The 27,735-nt window shown below is 40.9% G+C and overlaps 1 protein-coding gene across 11 annotated transcripts in view; it reads right to left on the bottom strand.

Annotated features, from left to right (window-relative positions):
• Positions 1–803: 803 nt before the first annotated feature.
• Positions 804–27,735, bottom strand: part of LOC122765846 (nuclear factor 1 B-type-like) — a 75,079-nt gene continuing 48,147 nt past the window's right edge. For 5 of the 11 annotated variants that reach the window (XM_044020290.1, XM_044020297.1, XM_044020293.1 and 2 more), the window contains 8 exons: positions 23,351–23,471; positions 22,087–22,208; positions 19,285–19,419; positions 18,553–18,737; positions 15,474–15,612; positions 14,809–14,891; positions 9,927–10,015; positions 804–5,667 (listed from right to left, as the gene is read on the bottom strand). In XM_044020290.1, the coding sequence (XP_043876225.1) occupies positions 5,535–5,667; positions 9,927–10,015; positions 14,809–14,891; positions 15,474–15,612; positions 18,553–18,737; positions 19,285–19,419; positions 22,087–22,208; positions 23,351–23,471 (1,007 nt within the window). In that variant the 3' untranslated portion in view covers positions 804–5,534. The remainder of the gene's footprint in view (positions 5,668–9,926; positions 10,016–14,808; positions 14,892–15,473; positions 15,613–18,552; positions 18,738–19,284; positions 19,420–22,086; positions 22,209–23,350; positions 23,472–27,735) is intronic. The other 6 variants (XM_044020291.1, XM_044020296.1, XM_044020294.1 and 3 more) reach the window with 3 other exon arrangements.

The raw sequence follows: 27,735 nt of genomic DNA, 5'->3' as shown, positions 1-27,735 counted from the left end.
TATGTCGACATAATTAGAGAAATTAACAAATCACAATCACAGAAACACCAAAGTAGTTAATAAAGAGCATATTTCTCCACGGGTTTTGCCACAATCTGTTCCGTGTGATGCTGTTTTTGTTTTGTTTTTTTGTCCCCACCACCCTTCACATATGAAAGTAAGTCTATCACATTTTACAATTATATACAACAGACACTTGGACAGCGGGAACAGGCACTGTGTTGCTATCTCTCTGTCGTCTTTTGGTGAATGTTACATCCCGTAAAAATGCTGGTTTTCATAATGACCTGATGCCAAGTGACTAGCAGCTATAGCCAAAGTATGGAAGGTGAGTGTATTGCTCATGTAGGATGAAAGATAAGTTATAATGTAGAACCATAAATGTATGTATACATACATATATATATATATATATATATATATATATATATATATATATATATATATATATATACACATATGTATAACCACATATAGGTACATACAGAATTTTGAGATTCAGGTATATTGCATGAGTGCCAAAGGTCATCCTTGCATAAAGTTGTCCTGTTTTCTCAGTGATCGATGACATAATACTTTCAGAAAATAGGGTTAACGTGAGCCTCAAAATCTGCCTGGGCTGCTGATGGGCAGAACACTAATTCAAATTTCATACATTTTTCTTTTTCACAGGTTACACTCACACCCTGCGTAGCAACACAATCAGGTGGAAGGTACATTACGCTTTGCAAAGTAATATCTGTTTGTAGTGTATACTGTATTTCATCAGGCATGTGGAAAGTGCAAAATGAGTGATGCCGTGATGCTTTCACTAATCGTTTTTTTCAGACAGCTGGATCAGAAAAATGGTGAAATGTAGCACCGGTCTTCTCGCAAAACACTTCCTCTGTAAAGAAAAATAATAATAACAATAATAATAATAATAATTAAAAATTTAAAAAACTATCTGATAGATTTACCACTGCAGATTTTTACCCTGCTTCACGCTTAAGGTCACATGCAAAGTGGGGCCTTCTCGTCCTGGTTCGGTGACATCACCTCCCAGCTACTGCAAGGACTAACACACTCACGCCACCATCTTGTTGGACAAGAATTACCCATACCCTTGATTTAAAAAGAAAAAAAAAAACAAGAAAAAAAGAGAGATAAATCACATCACACTCACAATGGCCACACAACAATTCAAATACTTATGAAGTACAATAAAAAAAACTTCATTGTTGTTGTGTTTATATTTAAAGATCTGTATAGAACACCTCCCTAATTTATCTTGACGTTACAAACAGGAACACAGCAACTTTAGATTCTACTAAATGGGGACACCTGGAGACTTCTAACTAAAACCCAGCTTCCAAATCTAATCAACTAAAGTTACATTTCTTTTTTTCCTAAAATGGAACTGACTCATTTTCCCCCAGAATTGAAGATTTATTACAAATAAGGGCCTCAGAGACGGAAATCTCGACCATGTTTACAGTGTACAAACTCCTGTCTTACGGCAGGCTTTTTTTCCTTTTTTTTGACTAGAAAGACCCTCATCTTGTCTTGTTGTGTCGCATCAGAGGCACTCGATACACACACACACACACATTCACACACAAACGCTCCGGCTGCCAATGCAGAATTCACAATCAGGATATTTACCTTTAAGTGCAGTCTCCTCTATTCAAACACCTACAGCACAGTGACCCTGACACTACCTCTATCTCTCTCACACACACACACACACACACACACAACTGGGGACAATGCACTTCAGTGGGGTTTCCAATGGCCAAAGGCTGCAAAGCATTATAGTTTTTCTTTTAAAAGAATAAAACAAAAAATAAAAGACAGAACAGTGCACATAGAACGGGGTGACTTTTTCCTTTCTTAAAATTTTGTTCCTGAATAAGAGTGCTAGATGAAGACGGAGAGATTGAGCTTGACTTGAGGATAATTTTTGCTTTTCAAAAACAGGCCCTCTGCTTGCAGGGAACATTTCTTTCTTGATTGTGGGGGAAAGAGTGCAAAAGGTGTTGTAGCAGCACCGGAGTCGCTGCTCTTCTCTCTCGTCTTTTTTTCTTCTTCTTTTTTTTAAACATTAAAAATGCTACGTCGGATATAAATAATGCCCTGTGATACGCCTGAGAGGTTTAATTTGAGACTAGAGTGGGGGACAAAGACGATTGCCTATGTGCTATTTAAGTGCTATATATTTTTTTCTTCTATTTAGACGATGAAGCGAGAAAACACCATGTTTCTCATGGTCTAATATTTACTTCAGCATACTCTAGGGGGGGCGCTCTGCTGGGAGGGAAGTATCTCAGGTGTAGTCATATATACATTTGTACAAATCTGCTACTTATAAAATACTTTCTAAAGGCTTGCTTGAGCCTGTCTGGAGCTGATTTGGACAGGGCTCACGAGCATTAGTCGGTGTGTGATTGTTGCGCAGGTTACAGGCCACTTCACTGATGTGTTTAAGGCATCTACTTGGGGATTGCATTCGATGACGTCAAGAATAGCGCGCAGATAGGCGTAGGGTTTGAGACAAGTGCGTGACGTGTTGTCCGTACACAGCTGAGGCTCCGAGGGATCTGACACAGGGTTACTTTCTAGGCAAAAATGATTTGTTCAAATGATTGTCGCACTCAAGTCAAGCTGTCTCTCGAGGTCAAGAGCTCCTTCGAGGTCACACGCTAGCACCCCAAGTGGGAAGTTGGAAGTGAGAGTCACAGTCGACCAATCAGTGACTTTGCAGATGAAGAAAGACCACAGCTATAGAGAAAACCCCCCCCCCAAATTTCCGAATTCGAAATACTCTGGGAAACGTCTCACTCGGTGGGCCTGTAAAGCCATGTTTCCTCCGAGTGGAATGGTTGGGTTTGGTACAGTGCGGTACGTATTCTCATCCAGAGCCTGACGTCTTGTTGAGACAAACAGCCACAACGGAAAAAGACAGCTGCTGGATGTCCTCCATTGTTCTTGATGTTGCTGATCGACGATTAGTCGGCAACAAATTTAACAGCCATTCAGCAATTGTGTGACTAATCGTTTCAATAATCAATGTCGGCATTCAAAACAGCCATTATTTGCAGCCCTACTGTGTCTTGTGTGATGTGCAACCAAAGATGGTCTTTGTCTCCCACTTTGACTGAAGGTCTGTTGCACTTCATCCTGCAGAAAAACAATGAAGTGCAAAGGACCTTCAGCCTAAGTTGCCATCGGGGCCCACAGCCCACATCCCATCGACATCTCCATCCCCGAACCGTACAGCACTGTACCAAACTGAACCGTACCATGATGGAAACACAGCATATGTGAACAAAAAGAGGGAGAAGAAGGAGAAATAAAGACCTTGTCATACACTGCATAGAAAGCAGTCCCCACTTTGGTCAATAAAAAAAGTAGAACACCCACAACAACAACAACAACATCATCAACAACAACAACAACAACAACAACAACAACAACGACGATATCAACAAAATAAATGCATTACAATATTGTCTATTTCCAAACTAGCCTCTAATAATTGACGCATCTATATAAGCACTATACCTACATAGGCAAAACTTGGTATTGCATAATTTTCATAATTCTGAAATTTCCACCCTCCACAATAGTAACTGGAAGATGAACAAAATGAGCATTGAAAGTAAGGAAAACAACAACAAAAAAAAAAAGATGACAGGTTATTTGAAAAACCACCAAAAAATACTGAAGGAAGAAAAAAATGCTGGTTGATTACAAACTTTCAAACGGCAACTATACACAGCCTTGATATGCGTATGTAACTGTGAGATAGAGTAGTACATGAAGTTAAAAATCAACAGTTTTCATTCAGAGTACAAAACAATTCTTATTCATAAAAATGTTAATTCTTTTTTTTCTCTCTCTCTCTCTCTCTATAATGATAAATGCAGCAAAAAACAAGTGTAGTGACGTCTCTATATTCAAAGGCAAGGCACGTAATGTGGACTATATGTCATCGTGCAAATTAACTTGAGAAATTGTTTTTTTTTTCCTTATATATAAATATGTCTGGACTGGAGAGGCAATGCCGTGCACAATTCTAGATTTCAGGGATCTGCCACCACTTGGGTTCAAAAAGATTTTCAACCTCTTCCACTGCAGAGTTAACTTGCACAAGCTGCAGCTTTAAGCCGAATGTACATTTACCATGAATTAACACTTTGCATTTCCATTTTTCACCCCCCCTCCCCCCCTGTAAACATAAGCTTTAGAAGCTGATGGCCAAATGCATATGCTCTTGATCTTATCATGAACACTTTAAAAAATAATATAGAAATGGCATTTTCTTTTCTTTTTTTTTACACACTAGGTGCGTTTAATTACTTATGTTCATTTATTATTTTCCCCCATAAAATAAATTAAAAAAAAAACCTCTAAAAGAAGTGCTGGGTTTGCTCAGCGCTGCAGCTCAGTGCTTGCCTTCAAATGTTTTTCATGCTTCTTCTTTTTTTTTTTTTCTCATGAGGAGACGGTCATGTGACTGAAATCAAATTCAAGATGTTTTCTAAAACATTATACCCATAAAAACCATTTTATATTTATCCCCCTTCCTTTAGAGTCTAAGGGCCGACAGACTGATAGCTTCCCTTCAAAAATTCAATTGCACTTGCCTCTATGGAGATATTCTCTGTCTCTCTTTCTCTCTCTCTCTCTTTTTTGAGTCCTTTTGTAAAGGAGATGCAAATTCTTTAACGAGGGGTCCAATCTCAATTTAGTGTTCTCTTGAAAAACCGCACTAAGAGTTTTCAACTCTCGCTGTAAGTGTTCACATAAATTCTTGGAAGTAAGTAGCGACACAGAATAAACAAAGTCAACACATTTTTTTTTTTTTTTCTGAACAAAGAGTCATGTCACAGTAAACTGAACTCATAAAAAAAAAAAAACGGAAGAATAAAACACTCTGAATTCACAATTTTTTTTGTTTTGTTTTGTTTTGTTCCTATGGTGCACACAGTGGGGAAAAAGCCTCTTTTTAAGAGGTTTGAATTTAAAGAGCTTAGAGTCTCAGAGCATCCACCAGGCAGAGGTTGTTTTTAACACAGACCGATTCACTTATGTATGTGTGTGTGTGATTTTACATCGTCATACGCCCCGCGCGTGAAAAAAAAAGAGCAGGAATCGCCGCTAAGAGACTAGAGTGTCATGCAATCAAATGTTAAGGCATCTATACATCACAGTATTTGAAGGAACTGAAAAGTTCTGCAAACACAACAACTGACTGGTGGGTGATGGGTGGTGGCAGGTGTGTGGGATGGTCTGGGCGTTTTTTTTTTTCTCCCTACATTTCTGTCCTCTGAACCAACCGACCTTCGTCTTCACTTCGTGGACAGGGTCCATCATGGAGGAGGGAGAGGAATCGGTGACGGGATCGGGGTTGAAGAAGGGAAGGGGTGAGATCTGGGGTCAAACGTGTGCAGCTCATGCTGCTGCTGCTGGTTTCTCCCGCGGCCACTGCGGACTCCTGTGGCGCCATCTCAGCACCGCCAAAACACCCGGGTCGTCCGGCCTCCGCGTGTTCAGTTCCCTGTCTCGGCGGGGACCAGGGGCTCACCAATGATGTTTATGCTGTAGTTCTGGTGGACATTTGTTGGCAGAATCGGAGTCCCGTTCGACACTTGGAATGGAACTAAGCTCGCCCAGGTACCAGGACTGTGGACAGAGAGAGAGAGAGACAGAGAGACAGACAGAGAGATTAGTCATATGCCAATGAACATGTTTGTGCAGCATGTGATCAAATATTTTCTTTCAATCATCCTGACCAGGACACTGAGCGTGAACGAGCAGCATCACTGCTCCACTCTCAGTTATCAAGCTGTAAAGCTGTAGTGCGCACATTTTTCAATGCAAACACAGGTCCGTTACATTGCAGTTCACACAATGTTAATTAAACCGATCAGCTCCAAACGACCAGACTTTGGAGTCCCAAGGCCCATTTACACCGCACAAAGGACAGAGAAGGACAGAATTCCTGCGATGTGCACAATGATGCAGAGAGGAGCAATACCACTAGATTTCATGGGGGCAGTATAGAGTCAAAAACATAAACGTAAAACAAATGGAGTATCGATGGATCTTGACGCTTTTTTTAGTATTAAGTATGATTACTTAAATTTGAGTATTTGCCAATACCATTACAGCAAAAAATAGTGTCAAGATTAGACACTATTGCTTCTGTTTGAACATTAACAGGCTCCTCCAAAACTTTTTGAAGAGTGGACTATCGCCTTTATTTTAGCTGTAAAACAAAACATGATGTTGTTTAGATGTCTTTATCAAATGAGCTACTTTCCTCCTCTTGACAGTCGAGCAGAACACAGGTTACAGTCTGCTCTGCATTTGTCATCATTGCTTATCTTAAAGTATTCTCAAACTGCTGAGTCATTGCGACACATCCGCTTATTGCCACACACCTGCAGCAGCCAGGTGCAGCACAATCAGGGTAGTTTTACAAGTACATATATGAGTACACGAGGGCAGCAGTGGACCTGACGCCTGATACTTGTATCAGTGCATCTCTGCAACTACATGTATATATTCAGTCAGACCAGAGTTGGACAGGCAGTTCCCACCCTAAGTCTTATAAGAATAAGACTGATGACGAGACTGATTTTATGCTCTGTCCAGTCACAGAATGAAATATTTTAAAGTTAGCTTTTTTTCGTCACATTTAGGAATCATTTATCATATTTTTTGTTTGGACAAATGAAAATATCTCGTTCATTTAAGCTGAGGATTCCACTTGATTCCCAGCAAAGGACATCATGTGAGTGGGCCCTGACGCAGGCCCTCTTCTTTGAATTGACGGCAGTATAGAAAAGAACAAGGGGGGGAGTGTGATTGGTGGTGGAGGAGGGGAGGAAGGGGAGGGAGGAGGTTGGGTCGTGGGTAAAAAGTGTAGGTCGGGGAGGGGGGGGCTACACAAAGCTGTCCCATCCCTATTCATCTCACGCTAATGGCAAAACAACACAGTGATTGTTCCTGGAGAGCAACGGTGCTAACTGAAAACGCAAGTGGGAACAAACAGCATGTTGTTCCCGAGGGGTGCTGCTGCACTACGTAGATGTCAGATAATTAGCCCCTCCTCCCCCTTCTTACCCCACAGATCCCCAGTGTGCGCTCATCTAACACCCTCCCACTTCTCACATCACCCCCGCTAAGTCTGAGAATACCTGTGTCGCACACTTGCTGTCCGATTCAACAGTAACAAACTTTTCTTTCTTTATTTATTTATTTTTTTTTTTTTACGACGCACTGAAGTGCACTGCGGGCTGAAAAACCTGGAACAGACGGAGAGGAGAAGGAAAGAAGGACGACAAAGGAACAAAGACAGTGAGGACAAATGAAGAGGAAAAGAGCACGGGAAAATGCTAAGGGAGAAGACGAATGACACAAAGACGAGACGTGTGTTGAAGAGAAACAAAAAAACACACAGACAAGGCCGAGGTCGACGGAGTTGGAGGAGGGAGGGGGGGGGAGGACCTGATTCTTGGCGAAGCCTCACAAACACAACAATGTCTGCGTCCATGAAAGCAGCTCATCAAGCCAGTCTGAATTTTATACAAATCACCAGTCACTGCTCTTTTTACCTAAAATAATACAAGTGCAAATTCAATTCACATCATGGTCTAAATAGTGAAAGAAACACCGACACAGAGGAGAGAAATAAAAACAAACATCCTTCAAGTTTCAAGACGTCAAAAAAAAAAACACCCCAACACGGATAAACAGTTTTTTCCTGTGCAATCCGTTTTCATACTGTCCTCTCTCTCCTGCCTTCTTCTCCCCCCCTGCCAAAAATCATCGGACAGGAAACGGGGGGGATTAAGTTTTTTCCTACCTTGCTGAACAAAGAGCGCACAGAGCAGCCAAGTGCTGCACTTTTCTCTTTTTCCCTCGTTTGCTCTCCTCCCTTCTTTCCTTTTCTTTCTCCCTCTGCTCCGTGTTCACTCCTCTCAGGTAATGGCTTACATTAGTGGGACCACACAGCTACAGAAAGCAGACTTATGGGCCTTTTGTGCACACTAAAGCGGCGGATCGCTTTTAATCTTGTTAAAATCGATACCGACTGTCAGTCTCTGTACGTCCTCTTAACCTAAAGCTGCAGCTCAGGTAGAATTTAATGTAAAGGATACTTCACTCATCAGTATTAATGCTGCCTTCACGTGCTATCAGGATGATGGTCAATTTGAGTTCCCGGCGTGCACATGAACACCATGATTTCCAGTGGGAAATTGGGAGATCATTTTGATGCACGAGTTCCACAGGGGAGAAGTAAGTGTAAGTAGAAAAACTTATTCTAATTCCAATCATCCCTTTCTAAAGATTAAAAAAAACAAAACATATTAGGAAATATAATTAAAATACAACCTTCCATTATAATATTATGGTATTGTTGGTTATTTCTCGCTCCATTCTAGTTTTTACTTCACATTTCTGCAATCCAGCCAGCCTGACCTTCACCTTCTGTATTTCTTCGGCAACCTTCAAGATGACCTCCCCTCACCCTGTCCAGCGCCCAAACCTCGCTAATTCTACTCTCTGCGAGCCGATCCCGGTTGTACAGCGTGCTTCGTTTAAGGATTAGCTCCCTAAATTAGATTATCTAATGGCATCTTAATGGATTGCTGACCCATTTCCTGCACAATGGCAACATGCGTGTCTGGCAGCGTTTTAATTTGGGGCTAGTACTGAAGAGGCATAGTACTGAAGAGCGCTCCGTTTAAGGGGGCGAGCGAGATAAAAGAGAAATCCGACTGATTTCATCTATATGTGGAAGAGTTTTACAAAGAGGGGGGAACAAATGTAATAAAATTACAATCCCATCCTCGTAGAAGAATAAAGTAAATTCAGTTGGAGTCGGTTTTATCTGTACTCATTACTGTACACCCACATGTAGAGAGAGGTGGAGGGGTTTGCTGCTGTGTGAGTGGAATAAGAGACCTGGAGCTGCTGCAGGGGACATTTTTACTCTCCTACCTCCACCGGCCTATTAGGAGGCCTTTTGAAGGGGGTTCAGCGAAGGCAAAACAAGCTGTACACACACACACACACACACTTCCAGGGAAGCGGGGAGAAGGGAGACGAAACAGGAAAAGGCTTAGCTCAGCTTGCTTCATGGGGAAATGGTTCAGGTTTTTCTTCCCCAGAGGGGGGGAGATACAGTATTGGAGGCAGGGGGAGGATTTCTCTGACTTTAGGTAAAGGAGAGTGAAGCGTGACCTCAGCATACAATCAAACAAAGCTAAGCTTGTTCAAATGTGACCTGAAATGACTTTGATTCCATATGGTTCGACTTGGTTTGTTCTCGGAGGCTTTAGTGACTCCACGAGAAAAGCTCGATGATCCTGAAGTAGATGTCACGTTGGGGTAAATGATAACCGAGCAGTGAAATTAAACCATTAAATCATGACTTATGTAAATATGTCTATGGTTTTGATCTAGTTCTTTGCTTTTTTTAAATGTATTTAGACATTTGATATATATATACCTTAAACAAATACAAAATACATCAAAAACTGAACAGAATTAATGCACAAGTAAGACATAAGACATTCAGTTAACTTGAATGACAGATAAAGAAAACAATTCAAGGTAAGAACTGTCAAAAACACCAGGGGGGAGGAGAATAGCGAGGAGGGGATGGAGGAGAAGGAAACAGGAAGCACCAGGACAATAAATAAATGAAAAATACACAACTTAAGCTCAAAAAGTCCAAAAGGTTTACCTAAATGACAGACTACACCATAATTAATTACATTTATATGTGACTTTATATGTAAAATATGTGAATTTGTGAAATATAAGGAGTAGACAATTAGGCAAAACATACATTATATGGCATTTATGTGTGTATATGAGTGTGTGCGTGTGTGACACAGAGAGATGGCATGAAAGAATGAAAAGGTTACCTTTGCCAAGCAATCCCCAAAGTGTCGTCAGTGGCACTGGGGCCATAATGTCTGCCGTTTTGAGTCACGCTCCAGTCACACTTCCTCAGCTGTCAATTGAAACCTAGCGGTCAGATCACTGGGCCAAGACAACTTCCACTTCAGATTACACTACACAACTCAACACTCTATACACAGATGCATGCAGAAGAGCCTTTGAAGCAAGAGCAGCAGAAAGCAAAATAAAAACAACGGACTCCAAAGTGAGTCATAACTGTGACTGACAAGGTTATGAAAATGAATGGAATCACTTGTGTAAAATATCGAAAACATAGAAATAAAAGAGCATGCAGTTGAAGTTAGTGGTCACAGTTAACCTGAAAGTTAAAAAAAAAATAGTTAGTTGCATAATGTGGGTGGCATTATTTTGGTAGATGTGAGTAGTTAACTGCTTTGTGTTGCTGGTTGCTGCCAATGAAGCCATGCAGTCCAGTGGATGCATGCACCCTGTCTTTAATCAATGCCGCAGTGTAAGTGCACTATCAGAGTCAGGATGGAGTACACATGCCCTCAAACATGCAGACGCTTTTTCATTAGCTAACTGTTTTTATTGATTAGGGGTCAGAATCACAATGAAGTTAAACAGGCACACACACACACACACACACACACACACACACGCAAACAAACTCTCAAGACATGCCAGCCTTACATACTGATTACAAATTATTGCTCCAAAAAAAAAAAGCCACACACAAACACGGTGTCTCCTTTACATGCATTATGCGAGCGCACGTGTCGGCAATCCAGCTGAGAGCTATCTCTGCCAATACCAGCCTAACCTTGCCCTGTGGTCAACACATTCATTTAGTAATGTATCAGGGTAAAAACTGCACTGTTAGCACTCTGCGTGCACTGGCAGACGTTTCTGCAGAGGCACTTAAGAGGGATTTAATCAGAGATGTGTATATATATATATATATATATATATATACATATACATATATATATATATATACGCACACACTGAATATTCAAAGACATTTGCCGCGGTCAAGAACTGCCATTTTTCCTTTTATCCCTCCTCCAAACACCTGGATGAAAATAATCAGAAGATGCTGATGGTTGCCTACTTTAGACGTGTTTAAATTCAGTAATGTGGCTCCAAGGCCCGATTTCATTTCTTTTCTGGACAAAATGTAAAGTTGTTGCAAGAAGGAAAGAAAATCAAGAGAGAGTAAGTGTGAGTAGCTGCTGCAGAGATGGGTAAATTAAATGCCAACGCTTTTGATAATCGATTTGATCGACGATTCACTGAGAAAATAAATCATTACAGTGATGAAATGACCTTCCATTGTGTAACAATTTGACACATTCAATTTATGAGTTACATTTAGGAACTATACACTTAAAATAAGACAACAATCAATTGTGTGGAGTTTCACACGCTGCTATCATGGGCCCACTCTCATTTTTCAGCCATTTGGTCAACAAACAAGTATGACATATTTTAAAATGTTTTTATATACATATATGTATATGTATATATATATATATATAAATATATATAATTCAACACTGTAAAGACACTGTAACATGAACTGAAAATCAAGTGACCTTACATGGTGCACACTTACGTACGTCCACCTTATATCTAATAATATATGCGTATCAGATTTTAAACTGTTTTCAACAAAACTGAATGAGTTTATCTTGTTCCATCCAGTGTGATTTGTAACTATCAGAGATTGAGAGACTAAACCCCAATGCTATAATGAATAAATCAGGAATTTACATGTAGCTGTTGCTCTAATCTCTGGTGGTTTATAGTGTGTGAACTATACATTTATTCAATTAAGTAATTTAATAAGATTGCAAACAACAGTGTCAAGATGTGGCGTTCCACACGCTTCTATTATGGGCCTACTCTATTTTTTTTAGTCGTTTGGTCAACAAGCATGACATATTAAATGTATATAATATGTTTGTTTATATGATTTAACACTGTAGAGAGCAACATAAGCTGAAAATCAAGTGATCTTAGATGTCCAATTACCTCATGTGCGAGGTCACTGTGAACATTAATGTATGACCACCTTATACCTAGTAACATATGTGCAAGAGACTTTAAAATTCTACGTGGTTAATATATGTTTTAATGAGTTCAATTGCTTTAAACAAAACTGAATGAGAAGCAGTTTATCTCGTTCCATCCAGTGTGTTTTGTAATTATCGAAGGATGAGAGACTAAACCCCCCCCCGCTGCTCCCGCACTCTCCAGCCTGACAAAGGCTTGGAGAGAATGTGCGGGTTGGGCCAGACGCTCGGTGCCACCGCTCCTCGAGGGGCTTGCCATCTGTCCACTGGCATCGGCACATCAGAGTGGCACAGGCAGCGGGGAAAAGGGGGAACGTTAGCAAACAGATGCGGGCAGATTGTGGATTAGGATCTTTCCTTAGATAATACCAAATGACATCTGATCATGGATCTTTCCCTGCGGAATGCTGCATGGTGGCATTCCCTCGAGGGGTTAACCAAGGCGAGAGATGAATGGACAGTTTTCACACATTCGCTGCCTGGGAATCGTAGAGCAGGTGTGGGAGTGTGTGGCGTGGTTGTTTTTTTGTTTTTCATTTGTCTGTGTGTGTGTGTGTGTGTGCATGTGTGTGTCCAAGGGCTTCTATTTAAATGGTGCCACATTTTAAATCAGGCTTTTTTATGAAAAGTAGGTTGTTACGCTTCACCAAGTCTTTCGGTGACTTTCAAGTAATGTTATCATAATAACTATCACTCATGGATGGAATGAAAGCTGTCTTAGCAGTCCAAACAATAGGGATAATAATAATAAAAAAAATGTTTACCTCTGTTTATTTTGTGCAGCCTCAATGCTCAGTGCAACGCTCTACACATGTGTTGTACAGTATGTGACGTGTTTCCTTTTCCTACCGAGCCAGGCGATAAACAGCTGAAACTAAACAACTAAAACTGCCAGAAAAAGCCACATGGATCCCACATAATAAACGTCCCATCTCCAGATGAGGACAATGACAGAGTATTCTGTGAAAGTGTTTTGTCCTGAGGGACTTGGCTCAGTGGCAGTTGTGCGCTACACGCCTGGATCCCAGGCTGTTAAATCCAACCACAGAAAACAAAAACAACTGTGACAAGCACAAGTATGATGAATCAGTATGGAGACTGTTTTAGAGTCCCTCACGCCAAAAGGAACATTTTATTTATTTGGATCTGACATGTGATAACCTTCAACAGAGGTGTCACTGTTGTGCTTACAAATCCTCTGTTTTTATTTCACATCTTTTGATAAAACGCTCTCTAAGCAGAGCAAGATATTTGAGCTGATGTCTTGGTCCTTGCCAGCCCTAAAATAATTAGTACAGGCTTGCCACAGAATCACAAAGATGTGTTAAGATAATTCAATTTTGGATAATTACAATTTAGCAATTATTATATTATCTTACTGTATTTATAAGGAAGGATGTTTTTATACGTTTTATCTGCCTGATTTACACTTCAAACTCTGGAACAATGGTCCTCACAGCCCCTGGGAGCCAGGCTTTGGACTGAATTCAGCAGGTCACGCAGCTACGCTCAGACTGCCGCTGCCTTGTGCAGTCACTTTTTACACCACTGAAAGAAGTAGCAGGGCTACTAGAAAATGCGGAGGATGAACTGTGCAACATCAGCCAAGTGAATCCTCCCTGAACTCCTCCTGCATCCAACAACTGCTGACAAACGTTTATTTTTTTTTCACCTACTCTGATTTCAGGAAAATGAGAGACAGAGAGAGGAAAAGAGAGGCAGAAAGAGAAGCAAAGGAACAGAGGCCAGCTTTGTTGTTTTTACTAAACATAGAGGAAAAAAAGAAAAAGAAAAAAAGGCGAGCTGAGGAGAAACCCAGCGATCATCATGTAGCCGCGTGCAGATGCATTCAATTAGTTGTGGTTGGAAAAGCCTTGGCCTCGGACCAGCACTTTCAATAAGATGGGTGGAGGCGAGGGCTCTTTCTCTGCCGTCCGGCAATACCGCAACACTCCTAACCTCGTAGTCGCACAAAAACACACCCAGCCGCACACACACTCACAGACACACACAGGGTCACCACACATGTCCCAGGAACCACTGCTGGAGCAACCACTTGACGCCAACACTAAATATTCGGTTTGCGCACCATAAATGAGGGAGTGTACTGATTACATGTGGTATGTGTGTGTGTGTGTGTGTGGGTGTACGAGAGAAAGAGAGAGTTTCTATAGTAATGTGCAGAGGAAGTACAGCTGAGCACATTACACTCTCAAAGACACCCACATGTCCCATCCATCTTCTGAGTAGTGGCCACACAATGACAGTGAATTTCCTGACGACTACATTTCTCTCTTTAAAGTGACCTCAGGAAAAAAAAAAACTCCACAATCAATAGTCAAACTATACTTCATCTATTAATTTAATGAACGTGTAACTGACGTGATTAATTGTATGCGATTTACGAAAATTTGGAAAAAAAAATCCAGATAAAACTGAATTAATCTACAATCTAAAATTAAAATGAACATTGAAAAAAAAAATGTGTTTAAACATCAACAAATGAAGTGATATATCAGTCAAACTTGACAGTAAGAAAATCGCTTTGATTAAGAGCATGACTTTTTTTTAGTCAAGCTGGTCGCTATGCTTGAACTCTAGCCTAGCAGTATTCTAACCTAATCTTTGAATTCTCAGATCTATTGAGAAGGTGTAGCGCTTTCTACCAATCAAATTCAGAGTGTGACTGGTTTTTGCACAGGGCGAGAACTTCTGATCTGATGAGAGGGAAAAATGGGGGGATGACAGAAATGAAGGGATAAGAGCAGCAAGTGAGCTGAGTGAGTGCTGGAGAGGGGGCTCTCACCTGTTGCTGGTGGAGGAAGGTGGGATCTCTGGGGCTCAGGCCTACAAAACGATTAGCCGTCGGGGTGCCAGGGGCTGAGTAGCCTGGGTAACACACAGCATCACAAAAACACGCTTGCATTATAATGAGTATGTAGCTGTTGCTCTCATCCACAATGATTTCACTGTCATTTTTTTTAAACAACCCAATGTTAAGATGTGGAGTCCCACATAATTCTATTCAGGGCCTACTCGTCCATTTTTCAGTAATTTGGACATATATGATATATTAATTATATATATCATTATGCTTATAATGATGTCTCTCTCTCTCTATATATATATATATATATACATATATATATATATATATATATATATATAAATATATGTGTATATGTATGTATATATATATATATATATATATATACATGTGTATATAATGACCTTAGAGCAGAGATGTAGCTGTGGAAGTATTTAAACTAGTACAAACGTACAAGGTCACTGTGTACGCTTAGAACCTTATTTCTACTAAGATATGTGAAAAAGACTTGAAACCTTTAAATGAACTGAATGGAGTATAAGCAGTTAGACACACACAAAACAATTTACAGAGCAAACAGCTGAGTGTGGGAGTGGTGAAGGATTGGCAGTGTGTGTCAGTGGCGGGTAAACACCGACACTCACCTTCTGTGGATGTGGTGATTGGCTTGGTGTCGGGCATGGAGAGCGAGACGGGTCGCACAGCGCTGTGATGTGGGGAGGGAGCCAAGACTGGCGTGAAGTGGCCTGGAACCTTTCCTACCACCTGACCACTGCTGTTAGGCTGCAGATAGGTCATAGACAGAGTATGTTATTTCAGAGAATAATTTGTTATTTTTTTGGCATCTTTTAAATGAACAAACAACTACATTCAGATTTAACCCTTTGGTCCATAAAGTGTCTGTTGAAAATGTTGAAAAATGATGACGTTCTCAAATGTCTTGTTTTGTTCACAAATGGAAATTATTGATTGAGATTGAATGATTTCTTTATTGTATGAAGTAAGGAAACCACTAAATATTCACATTTGAGAAGCCAAATCATCTGTGAACCTGTTTTAATTATTATTTAATCAATACATTGTTGCGGCCCTAGGTAGAAGTGAAAACATATTACAATAATATAATCCAAACCATGTGCATATATATATATACACATATATATATATATATATATATATACTGTATATATATACATATATAGAGAATTAGAATTAGAGAATCCACCACATCTTAATGCAGGAAAATAAGGAACTAAGGTGGCTGGACGAGAGGTGCACTTGTTTTGTTTCCCATCAAACCTCTGACCTCACAAGTGGGCAGCCAAAGCTGTGTCCAGTGCCTTGTGTTTACAAGCTCCTGCTCGCTTGTAAATGTGCAGTAAATTGGGCCGATCACCATAAAATAACACAAGCGTGTAACAATATACACTTTTCTTATACGGTGAGAAGCATAAAACAAGCTTGCACCCTTATGTCCATTTAATTACGCTTGCCCATGTTATTATTTACATAATTGAAAAAAAAAAAGGTCTCTGTTTTTGATATGAATAGATATTTATGAATCATAAATATGTTTTTAGTGAGAAGTATTCACCATTCCATGTCACTTTTATTTTGAAAATACCATCATGGACATCTTTATTGCAAAATCATTATAGAATATTGTATTCTAATTTGAAACTCATATTATATATCATATATATAATCATTTTTTCCAACGTTTGTATCCAGACTGGCCCCCTCTTGACCAGACTAGATGTTCACTGGCCCCCAGTTTGACACCCCTGCCTTAACTGCTCTGTTTGCCCTCAAAAATCCCACTCACTCTTACACTAAATGCTACGCCTGAAGAGAACACTTGTAGTACTTGCAGTCGTTGCATTGTCACAGTTATTACTAAAGCTCTGGGGGGGCACAAGCAACAATAGATCCTTAGTCACCGCCGCTGGATTTCCGACATGATTTTGAACAATGATTTTAATGGCACTCATAAATGAAATTTAGGAGGACGCGGGTGTAAAAAAAGAAAAAAAACACACACACACACAGAGTAGCGGTGTGACTTGTGTTACAATGGTGTGAATGAGCAAGTACAGAGAGGGACTGTATATATATGGAGATAGAAATAAAGGAAGCTCGTGGGAGCTACTCTTTCAGGACGGCTGGAGATCGTCTGGGGCGTTCGTCTCAGGGCCGCCCCGAGTTCAAAACTCAAACAGGCCTTTCTGGGAGAGAATTGTGTCCACAGGGTTCCCTCCGATGTGAATAGAATGTTTAATTAGAGTGTAATATAATCTGCGTTAAAGCAAGCATAAAAACATTCTGGCACTCGTCCACGGGATTATAAGCACTGTGTTATTTGCTGAGCCGGCAAACCCACCCCAAAACCAATCCTACCCCAGCTGGTCTTCGGGCTCTCTCTTCCTTTACCATTTTGCAAGCCAACCACTACCAGCCCCCCTCCTTTCTCCAGCACCCCAGCAGAGGGCCAGTTAATTCTGCACAAGAGCCGGGCCCCGGCAACGGCAAATATTTACAACCTTTATCATTCCCCGCGGTTTTTCTCTCGAGTAACAGACCCTCCTGCCCCCATCCACCCCTCATCCCTCTCCCTGCTCTGGGGATGTAGCCGTCTACAAGGCTTTTGTTTACAGTGAGAACAGTGGGGATATAAAACTCACATAAATATCACAAGGCTTTCTCGTCTGTAGAGGCGCCTTCTCTCTCTCTCTCTCTCCAGCACACTATCTCCACTGTGTACCCAGAATGTATAAAGCCCCTGAGCTATTTGATTTACCACAACGTCTTAATACAGTTTTACATGTCACATGTGACTGCAGTTGCAAAGGTCTCGTCGACTTTTTTTGGCTATTTTTTTTTGTTCTTTCCCTCGAGGGGTCGCCACAGTGGATGATCTGCATATTTAAATCGGCAGATTTTTACTTCCTGCACATTATCTGGGCGAGTGACTGGCACTAGGAGTCTAGAATTAACAATAAGCAATGGGATTGGGTCCCTTTGCTAAAGTGGATCCCAGCACTCGACCTGGTGGGGATTTGAACTGGAAACCCTCCACAAGGAGGGGGGTTATATTAAATGAAAAGTAAATGCATCTTTATCTCAAAGTGGTCAAATTAATTCTTAATATTATTTAATTCCATGCATATTGGTCTAATTTAATTCAATACATCTTACAATCATTATTGTAATTATTGATTTATCTGGGACAACTATTATATTTCCAATTTTTTAGTTTCTAAATTAAATTAAAGTAATTTTTAGGCTTAACTTAACAGAAAAGGGGTCACATTTTAATAGTAATGCTTCTCTAGTTTATCTTCTTTCATTCTTCCAGCGATGATGCATTATCAGGAGTATCAGGAGAAGTTCAGGCTCTGTAAGGACACCCTCTTGAACCAGTAACCAGTGATTTACATTTAATTGTAAACTATGTCATAAATAAAGAGAATGACCAGCAGCAGGTTTCAGATAAAAGAAAAAAAAAGCCATCTACTTGCAAATACACCAATAAGGGAGTAATGAAATAATGACAAATGCATGCTATAAATTATCGTATTGTGAATCACTTGAGGTCAGAGGGACGTAAAGCCAAACACGGTAACAAACAAGTATTTAAGACACGTGAAAGTCGTGCCAAAACAAGCTTCAACTCTTGGCCTTCTTCAAAGACGAGACACAGAGAAACACAAAGAGAGGACTGACCTGGCTGCTCTGCGGGCTGGACGGGTCGTATGACGGCACGTAGCTCTTGAGGGGATCAGCAGGGTTGAGGTGGGGCGGGTAGCGGATGGTGGTGTGCGAAAAGTAGGGCGACGGTGCCGGGGGCAAGATAGCCGAAGCCGAGAACTGCAGGGGCGAGTGTGGAGGGGGGCTCCTCGTCGATATAACTGCGACAGACACATGAGTCAAAAGGGAGATAGAGACAGAGTATGTGAGCGAGGGAGACAAGACAAAGCAATCCTCATTGACTATGTGTGAAAACAACCTTGTCCCTGTGTTGTGTTTTAAATTTGGTAGGTTGACACTCTGATGGCATGGAGACTAGAGGAGGCAGGAATCGAACACCTTCCGGTTGAAAGAGGACTCGCTCGACCGCTGAGCCACCATCGCCCACAATGTGTATCCAGCATTTGCGTCATATCCAGAACATTCCCAATTTGTTCTTAAAAACGTTTTTTCCGTAAACAAGATAATGTTTCATGAAATGTTTTCATACACACAAAACCCCAGAAAATGACTCAACGCTGTAGTGTGCATGCCAGGCCTGTATGTGGTGCTGTAACGCTGCCACACATACACACCAAAGACATAGAGGAAGATGTGTTGCTCGAGATATTTTTACTGTGGGAGCAGTTTTCTACAATGCTGTTTGCATGTGGATCAACAAAACCATCCAAAACACTGGCGTGTTCCCGTGTGTCACTCGTGACTCACCACTGTGTCCTACACCTGTTAGGCCTGGGTGATGAGGCTGAGAGAAAGTGCTGAGTCGTGGTGAGGAGTCCTGCGGAGAAGTGGGGCTGAACAGCGGCTTGTCTGGCTTCTTCATGGTGGGAGAGGACATGTCTGCTAGTAGAAAGGAAAAAAGTATGTATTCATGATTCTTAATATGCATTTGTTTGGGCTTATTTACACAGACTCAATGTTCCCAAAGCCTGTGTTGCATAAATCAGCTCCTGATAAGAAAGTGACATGAAATGACTTCACTAATGCACAAAAACAAACAAGATTATCTGTGTTGCTGAAAACGAATACAAACCTTTCCCCATAGCTTCTGCTATTACTTCCAGTTCTTGTGAATGAAAAGAATTCAGTGCCAGAAGAAAAAAAAAGAAAAAGAATTTTGGCTGAAGAATTGAGCAGAATTTGATCTGCATGGGAGCTAGTTCTGCTACAAATGCAGCAGGCAATGAAAAGTAGCTTAGATAAAAGACAGTAACGTTTTGAAATCACACATAATCTCTGGAAACATTTCACATCACTGGCCTTGCCCAAGAGGAAATGTAAGAACCTGGATTTTGTTTGGTCTGAGCTGACAACTAAATCCAGCGAAGTGACACAAATACTCTACTTAATGCAGTTGGTTTCCTTCAAGAGGATTTAAGAATTTCAAGTCATAATCTTAAACGGAATATTACAACACAACATGTGCTAAAGTCTGTCGTACGCGTTGTCGGACAAGCGTTTGTTATTCCCCAGCGACAATATTGAAGGTGCAGTGAAAAGATAAGACATTTTTACAAGTTGCTCATTATTGCTGCTCTATATTATTGCTGTCACGACTGCGCGGTTTTCTTTTCAATATTCCCAAGCAAGGGGACCTGAGAGCAAATACTGTATAGTGTATGTGAGGGGCAATGGCAAATGTCTGCTCAAGTGCTTTTCTGGTCTGTCACATACCATTTTCAAATCATACATCTCCTTTCCTGTATATGAGCTATAAAACCCTGTTGTTGAGGCATTCCCGCAATATAAACTGCCCTGTGCTGTGAAGGATCCACCCGGGGGACGGGAAGAATCACTCATTTCCAGAGAAGAGAGCAACAAAGGTGGCTGGAATTCAGGGGGATTTCCCGATCTGGGGTTGCAAGAGGATACAGGCTTAAATGGTTTCTCTTTTTTTTTTTTTTGTCAAAAGGAGAGGCAACTTTAAGAAGATTGACAATGTTTCCATTTTCCTCCCTTCTGCTAATTAAATCCTTCAGAGAGTGAACCAGACTGGGACATTAAAAAGCTATTACTAAAAAAAAAAAAAAAAAAAAGTCCAATGAGATTAGTTACATATTCTTATTTGATTTGTTTTTGGATAAAATGAGTCAATGTGTACCAAAATATGGAAAAAGTTTTTTAAGTGCACCCTACAGTACTTTCCCAGAGCAAAACACATGAGAAAGAGTATTCCTTCCACTACACGGTGAGGTTTTGTCGAATGACAACCATGTGCGAGAAATGACCGCTTGGCACATGGGAGGCCTCATATGGGTTTAATATCACCCCACTTCTCATTTATTCTCCCCTGACAGAATAATGGCTGTCTTTGGAGAGTTTCCTACCCACTACTTTCCCTTTCTCCTCGCCCCAAGTGTCTAAGTTTACGCAGAGCAACACTCAGGGCCTTGTGCAATGGGACAAACTGAAATTTCACATACCCACATTGGGCTGCGGTTAAATCCCACCAGTGCCTTATTGCTACTTATTGTGTTAAAATAAAAACCAGAGAGCAAGACAGAAATGCAACACAAGAGGTGAACAAAATTCAGACCGAATGCTAAAACCACTAAGGAAAAGTTGGGGCATTTCCAAAGATTTTTGCATTTCACATAACAAAATGTTTCCTACAGACTATGTTGAGGCAGTGCAGTGAGACAGCGTATAGAGAGAAGTCAGCAGAATGGAGTGAGAATGGATCTGGAAACACGGGACAGCAAGGCTTTAATTAAAAGGGCAACCGGCTTTGCTCTGCAACGGGACACAACGTAATGAGACATGCGAGCTGTCCCAGGAGGATCTCACTGTCTCTCATGCACAGAAACAAGGCGGTGAGCACAACTCTCTGACACATGTCTCTCAGTCTTTTCTTCTATTCCATATCCAGTAAGCTCGACTTGTTTGGTTGGCTTTAATTCTTAACTCCTTCACAAAAGATGCACAGGTTCATCAAAGTTCTACATATGTACAGCTCCATTTCTGGCGTGTTTGCCCTGAAGGTTGATTACTCTGCAACCTGAATTTCTCCATAACAGTCTCTCACAAGACATTACAGTTGGATCAGCTGTAAATTGTTGATAAAAAATCACCATAACTGTCCTAAAATCTAGCTGGAACAGTTTGTTCTCAACGGACACTCAGCAGCGTAAGGAGCAGGTGTGAGAGTGTTCAGATCTACATTCAGCAGTTCAAATGGGTTTAAGCCGTTCTATGACTGGGGACGCCTGTGGCTATCTCTGTCATGGTATGTATTTTAAGAGGGTTGAGCAAGTTCATGTGCAGATAAAGCCAGATGCTGTTCATCCTCAACAAAAACCATGGTGGCATTGACATACAAGAACTTACGACAAGGCTCAGAGTTAAAAAAAAAACAATGAGAGGTTTCACTGTGATCTCTTCTATGCCTCACTAAATTCTATTATGGGAATGCAACACAGGGTGTAGCGGATAAAGTGTATGCATGCCTGACAAACCTCCCATAGGTAAATAAAGGTGTCAAAAAAAACACACACACAAGAGGAGAATCACCTCCGTCTCTGTCGTGCCAGTTTGCCCGACTGCTGGCGGGTGAGCTGGGTGATGAGTAGAAGTCAGGTCCTGTTGGGCTCGTGTCCATGTTCTCCTCCATGTTGACAGTTTTGGGCCTTTTGCTGCACACAGAGAAAAACATTTATAGCTTTAACAAAGGCACTCGCTTATTTGATCTAAATAGACATTTACGAATGCAAGATTAAGGTTGTGCTCATTTGGAACAGTTGCAGTAAATGTCTGACAACAGTAAAGGGAAATATTAATAATATTAAGCTAAGCTATGCTAAACGGAAGCTAGCACTTGCTACATGTTAAAGTGTGTAACAATGTGGGTTTGATGGCAAAGAGTGAATTAATTGCCTATAATTATGTGTGTAAAATAATAATAATGTACCCTTATTACAATAAGCTTTTATATGTACTTCAGAAAGGTGGCTTGCTTTACAGAGAGCGCAGGGCGAACGGACAAACTAGCCGGAAAGTGCGTCGTGGACATTCAAGTGGAAGCTTACAATGCAAACGGACATGACCAATACCCTCTCCGGAATATGAAGGCCACCGTAGTTCCCTGAAAAAACTGCAATCTGCAATCTCACCAATAGATGTCACTAATTCTTACTTATTGGTAGAAACAGGACTTTCCCTAAACAATATTTTATAATGTGGTTTTTTAACATTTTTCTGTAAACATGGCTTCGTTTCAAGAAATGTCTTTTCCCCCCAAATGACTCTAAATGCTGGATATAGCAGGCCTGGACATGGCACTGTAACGCTGCCACACCAAAATAGAGACATGACAAGACATTGAGCATGCAAATAAGAGTGTGCGCTGTGTGCAACACTTTTCTTAATAACACCTTATGTGAATAAGTATATATTACAATGTATACAATCACAAAAACAGAGATAGAATGAAGAAAGCCAGGGCGACGCACGAAAGAAACTAAAAGTTGTCACAAAGAAGACAGTGACAGTGAATACAAGCACAAGGGAGAGGTGGGACTATGACACATCACCTAGACTTGTTTTCATTTGTATTACTCACTCGATAGATAATTTAATTACTATTTAGCAAGGGTTAATTTTAGCTCTGTGTTGATATAAAAGATATAAAAGCCTCTGCGCTGCCCTTGACTGAACCTCGCTTGGATATTTTTGTGTGATAATAATATCATGAAGGAAAACAAAGTCTGTGCTCTGCTGCTATAATAGAAAGACCTCTGCGCAAAGAGCTTATTTTGTTGCGGTGACTTCCACTGACCTGCCGGGAGGGGAGGACAGCGAGCGATGCAGCCCCACGCTGGAGTTCAGGTCATGGTAGTAGGGTTGGCTGGGCATGTCAGCCATGGAGAAGTTTACCGCTGCACCATGGGTGATGGGCGCTGTAGAGGACACAGAGCGACAACAAAGACAGACAGTTAATGCAAAGAAGGAGTTCAGCATCAGCACTGTTGTCAGATTTAGGACTGTCTTTCCCCAACCTTGCATCCAGAGACGCACAATTAATTACACGACGGCGTGACAGAAACCATTATTGATGCTTTGCGTTTAGAGGCACAGTGTTTCAAATTAAGCGCTCCCTATTCACAGGTTAACTGTCTGACCATCACGGGCAGTTCTGCTGAGCACTGATTAACAAGCCACTTCTCTTTTCCCTTGCTGTGCGGGCGGAGAACATTTTCACTGTAATAAATGAACCTTTTATTGCACCTTTGTATATTACTATTCTATTTATGAATAAAGCCAATGTCATTCATAAGTAGCAGACAACCTGAAAATAAAGAAACAGTGGAAAGAAGGGTTGTAAAGGGGCAGAAAAATCCCGGTAATTCTCCTGGAACCTTCCATGGGAACTGTAGTTTTTGGAAATATTATTATATTATAGGAGAATTAACTGAACTGATTTTGGATCATTTAAACAAAGCAGACATGCATGCAGAAATATACAGTTAAAAAACATGACGCAGTACAAAAAACCAAGCAGTGCTGAACAGGTTCTCATTCCTCCCCACACATGGGGTGTGGAGTGACCGCGATCGACAGAGGGCAACATGATTTTTTTTTGGATAGAGTAAATGTAGACCACGACCTGAAAGCGTTATGTAACTGAAACAATGTTTGTCACTGAAGGCGTATTTCCTGTTGCCAGATGGTGGCACAGTGAGTGGTATCACATGTCATCCTGGACGGATTTAGACGAGGAAGAATCTTTTGGCAGATCAGTCAATGTACGGCAAAGTTTCGAGGCACTTTCTGAATAAAACTGGGAAATATGTGTTCTGCTGCAAGATAAGCTAAGCTAAGCTAAGCTAAACAAAAGCCAGCACTTGCTACTGTATATGTTAAAGTGTGTATGTGTGTAAAATAAGTTTGTAATCAGTAGGGCTGCAACTAACGAGTATTTTCATGATCAATTAATCTCGGGATTAAATGATCTGGTTTGGTCCATAAAATGAAAAAATCGCTCAAATCTATTATCAAAATAGTTTAACGATTAATAATCGATTAGGAAACTTTGCAAACCCAGTTGGAATGCAAATGTATTTAATGCTAAAGATACAAGCCATTGTTGCTAAAATCACTCATTTGTGATGCATCAAAAGTTCAACAGCTCAGCCAAAAACGCAGAGCAATTTAAAGTGAATTCACAGCCATCACCACTTTCTTCACTTCTCCGTGGCCCCCTTCAGCACTCAGCAGTTTCCCCACAAAGTGATTTACGGTGGAAAAAGGTGTTGTTTTTCTCGCTGTGGTCAAGGTGAAGGATACTGTTTCAAAGGAGGCCAAGCCAGTGTTTACAGAACAATAGGAGTTCACCACCACCCATCCTCGCGCTCTTCTTCTCTCTCTCTCTTCAGTGTGTGGCCCGCGAGGCAGCCTGCAGCTCGCGCGGTTGCTTGGTTGGTAGTCGATGAGTGGATGGAGTGTGTGGCGCCATCTGTTGTGGTCTGAGGTTCACCACTGGCACGATCCCTCCGCCAGCCTCTTGCCCTGGCAGCCCACTGTAGCTCTGGCAAAGGCCCCAACCCGCTGCCACCCATACCGAGCTGTTTGTGGTGGAATGCATCCGGCCTGAGGACGCTGAATACAAGACCATTGTTTTGCTTTTTCATTCATAGCTGAGATTACCCCCCCACCCGCCACAACCATCTCTCTCTCTCTCTCTCTCTCTCTCTTTCTCTCTGTTATTTTCTCTCGCTTCTTGGCTTGAAACAATATTAATGATGCCACTTGGCCACCCCGACAAGCATCTTATTTAAAAAAATGTTCAAGCTAAAAAAACTTCTTTCAGCTTCTCCTTTTAGGGGTCGCCACAGCGGATCATCTGCCTCCATCTTGCCCTATTGTCCTCCTCTGTAAGAGCAACTGTCCTCCTTCACAACATCCATGATAGGGGTGGGTCCCAATACCAATTTGGACAGAATCATTGTATCATGATATTTTTGGTATCGTGGAACCATGTATCGAGGTTTCCTGTGATTCCCATCCGTAATCCACGATCCCTTTTTTGTGGACTTCCTCTTTTCCTCCTGCAGCCTCATCTTCAACATCTTCAAGCCGCATAACAGCGACTGAAAACTGTATAAAACAGACTGTGGTCTTCATAAATCCAGATCAACAGCTTTATTCGCCCGTACTCGCTGTCTGCTCTGTTGACAAAATATTTTTCCACTTGCAGCGGAGGCTCCTGTTGCATTAATGAGTGTACTCGCCCGTGGAAACGCTGCCTTGAACTCAGCAGCTCACTTTGATGGACTTCAAAGAATGTCTCAACAGCCTGGAGAGTCCAGAGAGGAGGACGATGACGGACGAGCGGCTGCTTAGATATCTTCCCAGGGAAAGACCAGCTGAGTGAGTGACAATTCCTGTGCGTCCATCGACCCTTTTTAAAATTCCATCCTGACTTCAGTGAAATCGGGCTCAGTCACACGAGAGCACGTACACCAGCACAGTGGCCATCTGGTTGAGGGAGTGTGTGTGCGTGTGTGTGTGTGTAAGGGGGGATTAAACGCTAAACAAAAACACAGTCTTTCAGAGGATATTCGCTCTCGGACCAGTGAAATTACACCAGAGACACTTTGATACAGTTGGTAAACAGAATCCAAGGTCAGCATTAAATGTCTTAAACTGGAACCTGCATTTTTTCTGTTGGGATTCGCACCCTGGACATATTTTATTTCAGCAGAGAAGATCTTTAAAGGAAATTAAACGTTTTCTAAAAAAATATGGCACTTTACTTTATTTACCTTATGAAATTTCAGATTTATGACAGACAGGGTGGGTTAAGTTTTATAATGAATACTGACACTGACTGTTAATCTCTCTCCTTTATATATATATACTTATTTGTATATATATTATTATAGTCATTTTGCAACAAGTCTTGATCAAGTCTTTTTGTTACACTGTGCACTTTGAAAATCAATAAAATTACAAATATACACGTTAATTATGTACACGTTAATTTTAACGGCTGCTTATTCTGATTCAAAAAACATTGACTTTGGCTTTTTTCCCCCCTGTATATAAGCATCATATATCCAATTTTTTTTCTTTTTTTTAAACTGTTGACTGAAGAAGTGTGCACAAGTCAGAGGCACTTTAACTATTAGTGTGCGTGAATACACGGCAAACAAAACCTTCATAATCTTTCATTTGTCATGTATTGTTGAGCTACACAATTAACTAACAAATCACTGTTGCCTCAAAATGCACCACAGCAGTGAACAAGGGTACATACAACAACAACATGCAGGCATGTATTGTTCAAACACTGGGGTTTTTTTTGTGTAACACAAGCATGTTTCAGCCAAGGACAGTAAAGGTAAACGGTGCCTCGGGGGGAAAAAGAGGACTCCTGGAAGAACAACTGTCAACGATTCTGCGGAGGGCAGACATGTCTATGCAGATACACACAGGTTTGTGCACATTGGTCTGCACTCTGGTTCTCTCTTCGCTGAAAAGCACACTGGCCAAACTGGATTCACCACCACACTGCTCTCAGGTGGATGACAGTGAACATACAGAGTTGGTAATTTATGAAAGTTGCAGACTTTTTTTGGACATATGAACATAATTATAATTTTTTTCAGTTATTTAAATGCACCCGTCTGTGTTTGATTCATGTCCACACGTGTGTTTTCAGTTATATCACCTGTTGAGAACTTGAACTTGATTGACACCTCTCTGACTCTGTAGCCGTATCAGTGATGTTACAAAGGAGTTGAAAAACAACTGAAAGAATCATGACTGATAGAGTCAAATCAAGGGCATTGTGTCACTCGTTCATTTTACTCGCTGTAACTACCGATTATTTTCACAATCGTTTAGTCTGACGATTATTTTCTCGATTAATCGACCTTTAGACCTTTATTCAAAATCCTCATCCCATTTAACGATTTTAAACGGACATAACTCGTGTGAAATGCAGCATGCTATTTATTGGTTAATTAAACCAATAAATAAAAGCCTTAATATAGATGTTTGTTCTTTATCTTTATCATTTGCACACATTGCTGTTGAAGCTGCTATGTTGAAGCTGCTATGACCAACTGTCACTCACAGGGCACCATCTTGATGATTAACTATGAACAAAATAGGTTCAATATTTTTTTTCTTTTTGTGCTTTTCAATACTTTTATTGGT

Source organism: Solea senegalensis, linkage group LG3, assembly GCF_019176455.1.
Source record: "Solea senegalensis isolate Sse05_10M linkage group LG3, IFAPA_SoseM_1, whole genome shotgun sequence".
In the NCBI taxonomy this organism is placed as follows: Eukaryota; Metazoa; Chordata; class Actinopteri; order Pleuronectiformes; family Soleidae; genus Solea; species Solea senegalensis.
The sequence above is the reverse complement of the archived record's forward strand: the minus strand, read 5'-3'. Positions and strand labels throughout refer to the sequence as shown.